Source organism: Tupaia chinensis, unplaced genomic scaffold (genome assembly GCF_000334495.1).
Source record: "Tupaia chinensis unplaced genomic scaffold, TupChi_1.0 Scaffold000622_1, whole genome shotgun sequence".
Lineage (NCBI taxonomy): Eukaryota > Metazoa > Chordata > Mammalia > Scandentia > Tupaiidae > Tupaia > Tupaia belangeri.
Window position 1 is genome coordinate 756,687 of NW_006160142.1, and position 11,190 is coordinate 767,876.

Consider the following 11,190-nt stretch of genomic DNA (forward strand, 5'->3'; position numbering starts at 1 on the left):
CCCCCCCCCCAGGGAGGATGGTCACGCCACAATCCCTTCTCCTCCATTCTCCTCTTGGGATCTTGGGCACGCACGCACACGCACCCGGTGTGAGTTTGAAGCCACCGGGTCCGGGACGCAAACTGCGGTCAACTATGTGGGAGTCCAGCGACATAGCTATTATGCTAACTGCTGGTTCCCATTTTACTAAAATTTCATAAGTCAGAAACACACAATTTGGTCATAGAGAGGGTGCCAGCACACACGAGATCTTACAGATATCGAAGGTTGGGAAGGTTCTGGAAGGCTTCAGGGTTGATATACAGCAGATTATTGGCCTTTTCAATTCTACTGTAAAAGAGAAAAGGACATACATGTGATTTCAACTGTAAAGGATGCTGTTATTATTTATCCAGTCACTCACTCACCCACCCATCCACCCAGCTATCATTTCGGTAAATACTGAGAAAGTATGAACTACCTTTTCTTATACTAAATGTGCAAACTAAATGCAGTTGATCTTTGAACAACTCAGGGTTTGGGCACTGATGCCCTACAGTTGAAAATCCACACATAACTTTTGTCTCCCCCGAAACTTAACTGCTTACCGATAATGCAGTCAGTTATCACATATTTTGTATGTTATGTGTATTTTATACTATATTCTTACACTAAAGCAAGCTGGGTCTTCAACCAGTAAGAATCTTTTAGGTCTGAGGAAGGTAAGAGAGTAGGAAACCAGTGACAATCTCCCAGGTCTGAGGCGGGTAAAAGAGTAGCAGTGAGACTAACATGGAGAAATGAGCTTTTCCCTGGTCTAGATAAGAGAAAAGGAACAGAAAACAAAAGATGGTGAAAAGAAGATGAGAGGAAAGGAAAAAGGACAAGAGGGCAAAGGGAGAGCACAGTGAAATAGCAGAGAAAAATAAAGTTTGTAAGGAAAGCAATCAACATCTCTTTGGTTTGCTCTATGAAATTCCAGTAGACTGTACTGAGAACAGGGTCAGCGATTTTGGAGTCCCTGAGGATGCTTCCTCACAGCTCATGGGAGGTGATGACTTCTGCCCTGTGTGGCCTATGCTATGCCCTGCTCAATACTCTGGAGGTGAGCATAGTCACATTTGGATTCCAACACAGAGAGCTTGCCCTTCCTCATCTTGCCGGATCAATGTGTATTTGTGGAGATGCTCTCTGTTAATTACTTCCTCCCTGTTTCTTTAGCTTTTATGTTGCAGTAACTTATAGCTGCTCAGATCCAAGTACCAGGCAATTAATCATTTTAAGTAGTCAGTGCTGCATGAGGGTGAGCACCTCCCCATGCAAGGAAGAGATGAAAGAGCTGTCCCATTAGCTTCACCGCCCACTGAACTGTATCGAAGGATGCCAGCCAGCCCATGCCAAGAGACCTGGCTGCTCTTTGATTCATTTCTCTGATACTCCCTGTGGGTTCTGAGACCCTTGACAGGTCTCTTTTCCCACGTAAGGTAAGAAAAGGTCTAGCAGAGACAGAAGGAAGAAAGGAGCATGTGGTTGGTGGGGAGAGGGAGGAAAAGCATCAGTTACAGAGGCTTAATGACAAAGAGGAAGAATAAGGGTAGGAGGCAGAGTGGGTGGAAAAAAGGGAAAGGGAGGAGGAAGTCTGCCGAAGTGGATAGACTGTCGTTCCCAAACAAATCCCTTAATGTGTTACACACACAAACACATACATTTTGGATTCATCCTGTACCAATACTTAGCAAATTATTATATGATTGAAAAAAATCCTTACTTAAAAAAATAGATAAGAGTCAAGAGACTTTTATGTTCCAATCCTTATATTATATTATGGATTTGACTGGGTAACTTTAGATAAGTCTCAAAAGTTCTCTGTTCCTTTTCTTTATCATCTATACAATTGGGAAGTTGTTCACTGGCATTCCTAAATGTATCCCATGGGATTTTGTGAGATATTAATAATGTTGCACAAAGGAAACATTTTTAGTGATACTAATTAAGAAGCAATACAATATCCTTCTTGGCGATTCCACACATATATTAGCATTTGATAGCTCTGAGGAGTTTTCCTATAGTCAGCAAACCCGCCTAACTTCATTTGCCCAATGTTTCCTAATTTTAGTTCACCAGAGAATATTCTTCTTTCTTTTGTGTTGAACACCTAAGAATTTCTTGAGTTCTTAGTGACACGTAGAATGTACTTTGGAAAATTTTGACCAGTCCCTAAAGTCTCTTCTGACCTTGATATTCTGTGATTCTATGAATTAATTTATTGTAACTATGGATTGTTAGGAAACAGAAGCAGATCTATGTGAGCACTGACATGTATGTGAAAACTGGAACATCAACAAGAGAAAGTGAATATGGTTGGAGTATAGGGGATCCAAAGATTACTATCATATACTTACTCCATGTCATTTTTTTTTTAAATTGCGCACTCGCCGAGAGAGACAGAGAGAGAGAGTGAGATGGACTCGATGCCGCAATCCTCCAGCCTCCATAGGTTTTTGCCATAGGGCGGGCGCCACCACGCCCGGCTTACTCCATGTCATTTGATATGCTAGATCCAATTAGCATTTATTATCTCCTTATTTGTCATAGTAATCTCTTGCAGTACATAATTATTTATTTTTTTGAGAGGTTTTTGCTATAGGGCACGTGCACTCGTCAGAAAGACAGAGAGAGACAGAGAGACAGAAAGCAAGAAATCGCCCCCCAGGGGGTATGGCCACACCACAATCCCTTCTCCTCCGTTCTCCTTTCAGGATCTTGGGCACACAAACATATGCATCTGGTGTGAGTTTAAGCCACCAGGTCCTGGACTTGAACTGTGGTCAACTATATGGGAGTCCAGTGACATAGACATTACATGAACTGCTGGTTCCTGCAGTATAATAATTTTATTATTTCAGTTTTTCAGATGAGAACTAAGTCTCAGATGGTTCTGTATATTGGCAAATGTTTGATGGTGAGTATATGGCCGAATTCAGACTAGTACTATTCAGCTTTCATACGTCATATGGGACTTACTGTGGACTGTGGACTGTGACTATGGAATAACTTTGAATGGGAGAAGGAGATAGAAGTCCTTATAGCAAATGGCAAAGTTCTTGGCCTATGGTGCAAAAAAAATTTGAGAGTGGGAACAAGATGAGACTAGGCTTTGGTTGGTTCCCAGATCACCAGGAAGAGACACATGATAGTTTCTTTTAGGCTGGGGACTGTGACATCTTCTAATGAATCTAGGAGTCTGAGAACAGAGCAGAACCAATACCGCCCAGAAATAAAACTTTAAGGCTGTTTCCAAGAATATCCATGAGTACCCCCAACCTCCAAGGTTTCTTGCTTACATTTCATGTAACTTGGGAAGGTTGGAGAACACTCCCGCCTCTATCACTTCTAAGACATCATTCTGAGATATCTCTCTGTGGAGAAAGAAATATAATTGAAGTCAGTTCAGTTACATTCCATCAACATTTTTAGAGCTCAGCATAGAGCCTTGGCCTAGCAGTATTCATGAGACAAATGGAATTCCTCTCCTGCATCATAGAAGTAGGCTATGGTGATGACATAAAACTAATGTATTAGCTGCTAATACTTACAGAGCAATGGAAGAATAAACCCAAGGCAATGGTTCAGTTTAGAGATTATTTAGTCTACAGATTATAAATTAAGGCAGGGAGAGAAAGAGATGGTTTAAAGTTTTTAGGGAATGACTGTAGAGGGTGAGACCCAACATTAAGCTCCCTAGACAAGAGGTCAGCAGAGTTTTTCAACAGGGCCAAACAGTAAACCTTTTTTGGCTTTGCATTCCACCTGGTCTCTGTTACAACTACTCAGCTGATACTGTAGTGCAAAGCAGCCATGGATAGCACATAAATGAAGAGCCTGTGTTCCAATAAAACTTTATAAAAGCAGGTGGCAGGCTGGATTTGACCTGGGGGATAAAATTCAGTCACCCTACCCTAGGCCATGAAATTAGGTTCTTCTCTCTGCTGCTCTGGCCTTAGGAGATGAGAACCTTAATTCCGTTTCCTTTAAAATAAACATGGAGGCCAGTTGAGGTGGCACAGTGAGTAAGTCTGGGGCCAAATGAGAAAGTCCTGGGTTCCAGTGTTCCTGGCTGGCTGGGGCTGGGGTTAGATTTTAGCCTGGCCTCCCTGTTGGGAGTATTTTTCTTTCTTTCCCCATCTCTTTCTCTCATGGAAGAAATAAATAAACTTAGGTGAAAACAAAACATAGATTCAAACCCCTCCCTCTCCATGCCATCACCCAAGTGGGGGCTATTATTGCAAGGTCTTTGGCATTAATGATGTTGTGGCCTAAAATACCCAGAAAAGATCCTTCAAGTCCCAGCTTTGTTCTCCTGGAGTAATTTGAGGGCAGTGGAGGATGAAGTCCACTATGTATAAGCCTAGGGCTCATGAGGAGAAAGGACGACTTAATCAGTTAATGTTTATAAAGTGGCTCACAGAAGAAACGTGCTATTCTTAGGTCTCCTGAGGAAGACTCTCATGCAGTTTTAATGTTGCAGCTGAGAGTGTCTCAGGAAATCTCACCGGCAGCATGCATTCAAATTGGCTGAGGCAGAAGCGCTATCTGCTGGCTTGGGATTTAGCTAAAGAGTTCTATAAAGTCTCTTGAGGAAGGGGAAGGAAGGCCTGAAGTGCAGGGAAGGGAGAGGCTTTGGTGGGGGAAGGGAAAACATGCTTGTGAGCAGCAGACATCTCAGTGAGGGAGGCTGGTGACATCTGAGACTTGTCACCCACTTGTGGCAGGGCCATTTCTCATAAGCCCGCATGCATCAGGAGACATCTTGTGAGAGAAAAGCTCCTCTTATTCTATAATAGCATCTTTCAGGATTCATTTGATCAATTTAAGTCTTCACAGTTTTTACAGTGGACATGGTTAAGGGTGGTATGATTGTGTATGTTTCTTTCTTTTTTCTCTTACAGAACATGTTGGTTATTGGCCATTTATTTTACTATCTGCCCTGCATGTGGAGGGAGTTTTAGAAGGTACAGGATGAAAATGAGGGGGAAAGGGATGGAAGACATGGAAAAAGGAGGTGTTTATTTGAACAGTTAAAGGAGTTGAGATAGGGAATCAAGGATGGGAAAAATGGCAAAATATACAGAAAACAAGAAATGGAAAATGATTTGTTGACAATAACACATATGTTGATGTGCTTGATTGAGCCAATATACAGTGTATTCTCAATGGAAAAAAAAAAAAAGAAAGAGTTGCAGGATGGAGAATAAGGCCTGGAGAAACGTACTCTTTGGGTGCAGGAAAAGTCATGAAGTATTTTTCTGTTTTCTATGTAAAAGTGTGTCATAACTTTTCCAACAACTCAATAGATATCAGAGAAGGGTTTTAAATGCAAACGAGGCCATTTCTTTCAAAAGTAAGTTGCAGGTTCATTAATAGCAACACTTCCGGTAATACCTCACTCAGCCTGATAATACCCAGAAGGTAGACATTTCTCCATACCTGAATCGGGTATTGAGAATTACTTTATCTGAATTTGTGTGTATGAAAAAGAGCTAGAAATTATTAAAACAACCAGGTCAAGGAACTCTTCTAAATTAATTATCTCAGAAAGTAGTTCAAAATTTATAGTTCCATTTCAAAGATAAGAGTTGATGTTAGTGTTGGGTAGAGGGGTGGCTTTGGCCACTGAGAGTTGGGGGAATGTGAACAGTGCAAAACAGTGGAAAAATACTTCACTAAGAGTTCAGAGATCAGGCTAGCTGATAGTGTGGTGATTATGGAAGCTGAATCCCACATGACTGATGTACAGTTCGAATCCTAGGCCCAGAAGCTTGAGAAACATGCCAGACATATATGCATGCCTTCCCAAAGTCCCAAGAGGAAAAATGAAGGGATTGTGGAGTGATAATCTCCCATATAGGTGCTTTCTCACTCTCCTCCTGTCATTCTGTTTCTCTCTTACAAATGCACATGCCCTTTAGCAAAAATCCAAATAAATAAATAAATATTTTTAAAGAGAAAAAGAAATTTGGGGCCAGCAGGCGGTGTGGTGATTAAGAGTGACGGACTCCCACATGACCAACCGTGGTTTCTCACTCCCCTTCCCACTGTCCATCTCTGGTCAAATTAAAATGAATAAATAAAGTAATTCTTTAAAGAAAAAAAAAGAAATGTAGAGATCTTGTTCTAGTTAACCCAGTCCTATCTCTAGTTGTTCTGTTATCATTTCTTGGTGTCTACTATTCACTAACCATTTTGCATACATTCTCTCCAATCCTTTTAATATACCTGTGAGGATGGTATTTTGCCTCCACATTCATCAGTGACCCTGCCTATCTGCAAAACTCTGGCTGACAGCAGAACTCACATACTTTCTTCCACACGCCATGCCTCTCAGACCATTTTGGCACCTCTCTGGACCTTAGATTCCTCATTGCAAAATGAAGGGGTGGATGAGATGATTTACCAAGTCCTTCCAGAATGGTGCAACAGGCTTTCATCCTCAAGCACAGAAACCCTGTAGAAGGCTTAATTCAGAGATGAAACTTCACTCATTTTGTAGGACAGCAGTTTTCAAATGTTAACACACATACAGGAATCACCTGAGGATGTTGTTAAAATGCAGGATTACACTGAGAAAGTCTTGAGCCAGGCCTGAGGTTCTGCATCTCTAATAGCTCAGATGCTGGTGCCAGCCTCAAGAACTTGCTTTGGATTGCAAGGTTTCCTGGGGTATAGTAATGCCACCTTACCAGACTTTTCTTCTCTACAGATATAAGGGTGGTTATCAAAAGCTTGACAGAAGAGTTCGACTACATCTGCTCAACTGGAGTAAAGTACTTGATTTAAAAAAAACTAAAGTATTTGATTAAAAACAAAAACCAAAAACCAAAAAACTGTCTCTTCTGAAAAGCCTTTACCTGGGGCCAGCAGATGGCAAGATGGTTAAGGCTCTGGACTCCTATATGGCCCACCGCAGTTTGGGTGCCAGACCCAGAGGCTTGAGAATCATGCTGGGCGTGTGTGTGTGCATGCCCTGTCCAAAATCCTGAGAGGAGGATGGAGGAGAAGAGATGCAGCATGGACATTTCACCTAGGGGTGATTTCTTACTTTTTCTCTCTTTGTATCTTCCCCCAAGCACACATTCCTAATGGCAAAAACATTAAGGGGGAAAAAAAGCTTTTCTTTACCATTATTGAAGTTTTCCTATCCTCTAGGTGGTTTTCAAATGATGTTTTTCTTAGTTAAACTAATTATTACAATGTTTTGTCATTGCTCCCCCCCCACCCCTCCACCCCCCATCAGTCATTATGTAATTCTCAACCAGACTTTGGTTTTCTCTATGGTAATGTATTCCTCTGTCTTTGAATGTTCAGCATCTAGTGGTGAGTTGGTATGTAGTAAGTGCTAACAAAAGATTAGTAAGTGGATGAATGGGTGGATGGGTAGATGAAAAAAAAGAAGTCTTCAGGCCGATGGATGGCATCTGCTAAACTGCAGGAGATGAAGTTTAGGGTATTCTTTCACCTCCTTTTCTGTAGGTGACATGGCCAAGTCCAGCAAATGACAGCAAGCCCAAGCCTGTCTGTGACTTAGCCTTTTGTCTCAGGGATTTTTACCATATATTTGCTCTGCTGTACTAATGGCATCTAGATGCTTTTATCCCTACTCCTCTGGGTCCCAGCCGTCTCTAGCTATTCTCTGGTTACTGAATGAGGTACTTAAATTAACAAAACACCTGCATCAGAGAAAGCAGGGGAGGACTGATGACTTTAGGGGTTCATAAGACATTTGGTTGGAGATTAGAGAAGATGAATTTTAAGTCCCTTCTATTCATGAGATTCCATGTCTGTCTAAAGGAAGGAGAAATACATTTACATGAAAAACTGTTTTTTTTTTTCAGTGTATAATCTCTGTAGTAGGTTTCAGAGCCACTATCAAATCCTCCTCCTTTAGAGAAAGATTGCATTCTTCTGGTCAATGAAGTATCACTCATGTACAAGTATATTTGATGGAAGACTAGGGTGGGATATTTTCTGGTCTTCCAGGAAGGCATTAGGAAGCAAGTGAGCATTTAGAATTCAGCCAGGTCCAGCTTATCTTAAAGTGATATTAATGTGTTCACCACCATGGCTGATTTTCATTTACCAGATGCTGAACTGGTTTAAACCTGCAGAGTTGCTGTATGTTTATAGGATAAAGAACTAAAGAGCTATGACCAATGTTTAGAAGTCTTGCTAGCATTTCTATGACATGAAGATATAATAGGAAATCAAATACAGAAACTTCTCTGCTTTCTTTCTGATATTCTTTCTGAGCTATTCTCCAACTGGATCTTCTCCATATTTTCTCTTCTTGCCTGCCTTTCTCTTTACAGATACAGAGTATTTTCCTCCAATATCTAATATATACCTTACTGACTGGGTACATTAGAGGACTCAATTGCATTACAATATTTGTGATAGTCACTGAATTAAATTTCTTTCTTTTGTTTTTAATAACTGTGGACTAGATTTAGTTGGCCGTGTTCCTTCCCTGAGTCCCCTGTGGTCTAGAATTCCCACATCTCTATCATTGCCTCTCACATATTGTATTGGGTTTGCATTCTGGTTTGTCTCCCTCACTAGGCAAAGAACTCCTGGAGTGCAGTGACATTACCTTTTATTTTAGAATTCCCGCTCCCAGCCAAGTGTATGCTGGATGAATGAATTACCTTTGAAAAATTATGAAAGATTTTCCACCTTTGCTTTGGTACAATAAAGCTGTATTCTTGCAGTAAACAGAGTATTTGCAAATCAAATTGTGTGTTTGCACAGGAAGGAAGCTTCTTGTTCAGCAGAAATTTTGGAGTGAATCTTTAAAAGAGTAGAGCTAATTCAATGAATGTTTAACAAATTTGGATCAAGAAGCTTCTTCTTTATTTTATTTTTTTAAAGAGATTTTTGGTGTAGGGTGCATGTGCTTGCTAGAGAGACAGAGAGAGAGATAGACAGAAAGTGAGCAATAACCCCCCCCCCCCCAGGGTGGATGGCCATGCCACAATCTCTTCTCCTTCATTCTCCTCTCTGGATTTTAGGTACACACCACATGCACCCAGCGTGAGTTTTAAGCTGTTAGGTCAGGTACTTGAACTGCAGTTGACTATGTAGGAGTCCAGTAACCGTTATGCCATCTGCTGGTCCTGCAACTTCTATGTTTTAGTCACTGAGATTGATGCTGGGAATCTAGAGAAGAATAAACTGGGTCCTGGGTTTTAGTAATCATATCTAACTCAGTGAGTCAAGTAGTAAATAAAGGCTTTCCTAACTGGGCGTTATCTTTATTGATGGGCTACATTTGAATTACTATAAAAATTAAATGGATTTCTGGCATATTGTGTTATAATATAATGAGACACATTTATATGTAATATTTTATATATGTATAATATATGGATTATATATGCAGTATATAAGTTATATATAACTTTTTATTTTGAAATGCAGTACATACACATATGATTTTAATTATATGTATAGTCTATGTGCTATGTATGTTTACATATGGTTTATACATATAATTATGTTATATACTTATTATTGTAACTACATATGTAATTCATATATTGTACATATAATATGTGAGTATATATACATATAAAATATATTTATGTAAAATGTGTGGTTGTGTACATATACATATATGAAATATGTGGTTTTCTGTATTTCTACCATGTGTACTGCCTCAATTATGGAAATGTTATATACCATATAATTATGTTATATACTTATTATTGTAACTACATATGTAATTCATATATTGTACATATAATATGTGAGTATATATACATATAAAATATATTTATGTAAAATGTGTGGTTGTGTACATATACATATATGAAATATGTGGTTTTCTGTATTTCTACCATGTGTACTGCCTCAATTATGGAAATGTGCTATACATTGGATAGTCAGAAAAGTCATGACATATTTTCCTATGCAAAAAATGCATCATGACTTTCCTGATGAGCCAATAGTTTAAGTAAATACAGAAGAGGGCAGATGAAAATGCATTTCAGAACAGTTCTTAAAGTTGTCCAAAAACCCCCTTCTATCCTCATTTAGAATTCTCTTAAAGTTAGATTCAGGGACTTTATAATGAAGTAGAGATCTTAGTTTGAATCCTTCTTTTATTCTTACTAGTTTTGTAACTGTTGACAACTCAGAGTCTCTCTGAGGATCTTCAATTCTTTGTCTGTAAATTAGAAACAGTAACTTTCTTGCAAGGTTGCCAGAAGATGATGTATGTAAAAGCTGAAGGTATGTCACATTGTAAACTTGTCACATGGTAAACTCAAATATTATTGTGCCTGCCTCTTCTCTTCATGGTTTAGGACTGAATTCATCTGCAGCCAGGGAGATACTGGGTTAGTCACCAACTGTATTGGGGAAACCTGTGCTAGTAAAGGTCCTAGGAATGTCTCTTTAAGCTTTAAATAGAGAAATACAAGTATTCCCTTGACACATCTACGAATCATTTATATTCTTAAACTAGGCTATGGCATTACCCTAAACTCCAGTTCATTTCTTTCTTTCTTTCCTTCTTTCTTTCTTTCTTTCTTTCTTTCTTTCTTTCTTTCTTTCTCTTTTATTTTCAATATATTATTTAAGATATAATTGAATAGATTTATAACTTTACAGTGTATTACATTGCTTTTTCAAAAGGGAATGCCATGCATGCCAGTCAATACAGAGACATTAATCTCCCCGCTTCATCATTCAATATCTTTTTTATGTTTTTCCCAATCATTATTATTATTATTCTAATTATTTTTTAAAAACAGTCATTCACTATTTTTCATTTTGCTTGTAAAAAGACTTTACCCATCATGAAATACTTCTTAGACCAATCCAGTTGAGAATACTATACATGTCATCATCAACAGGTAATAAGCCATATCTGTTTTTCACTAATGTCCTGCCTCTCTATTGTTCTCTTGCTATCTTTCTCTATCCTCTTCTCTTCACCTCCCCCATTCCACACTGTCCTATTCTCGTTAAGTACCTTCACTGCTTTTATGTCCTCCAATTTTTTGCTCTCTACCATAGAGTGTGGATAGTCGGTATATATTGAGTGGATACATACAATATCTTTCTTTCATAGCCTGGCTTACTTCACTCAGCAATAGATCCTCCATATCTGACCACTTTCTATCAAATGCCAGGGTCTTGTTATTTTTTATG

At 39.2% G+C, this 11,190-nt stretch overlaps 1 protein-coding gene across 1 annotated transcript in view; it reads right to left on the reverse strand.

Moving 5' to 3' along the window:
* Window positions 1–11,190, reverse strand: part of FSHR (follicle stimulating hormone receptor) — a 215,129-nt gene that overhangs the window by 63,311 nt on the left and 140,628 nt on the right. Inside the window, exons 3-4 of the mRNA XM_006159008.1 lie at window positions 3,324–3,398; window positions 256–330 (exon numbers count right to left, since the gene is read on the reverse strand). Coding sequence (XP_006159070.1) covers window positions 256–330; window positions 3,324–3,398 — 150 coding nt within the window. The remainder of the gene's footprint in view (window positions 1–255; window positions 331–3,323; window positions 3,399–11,190) is intronic.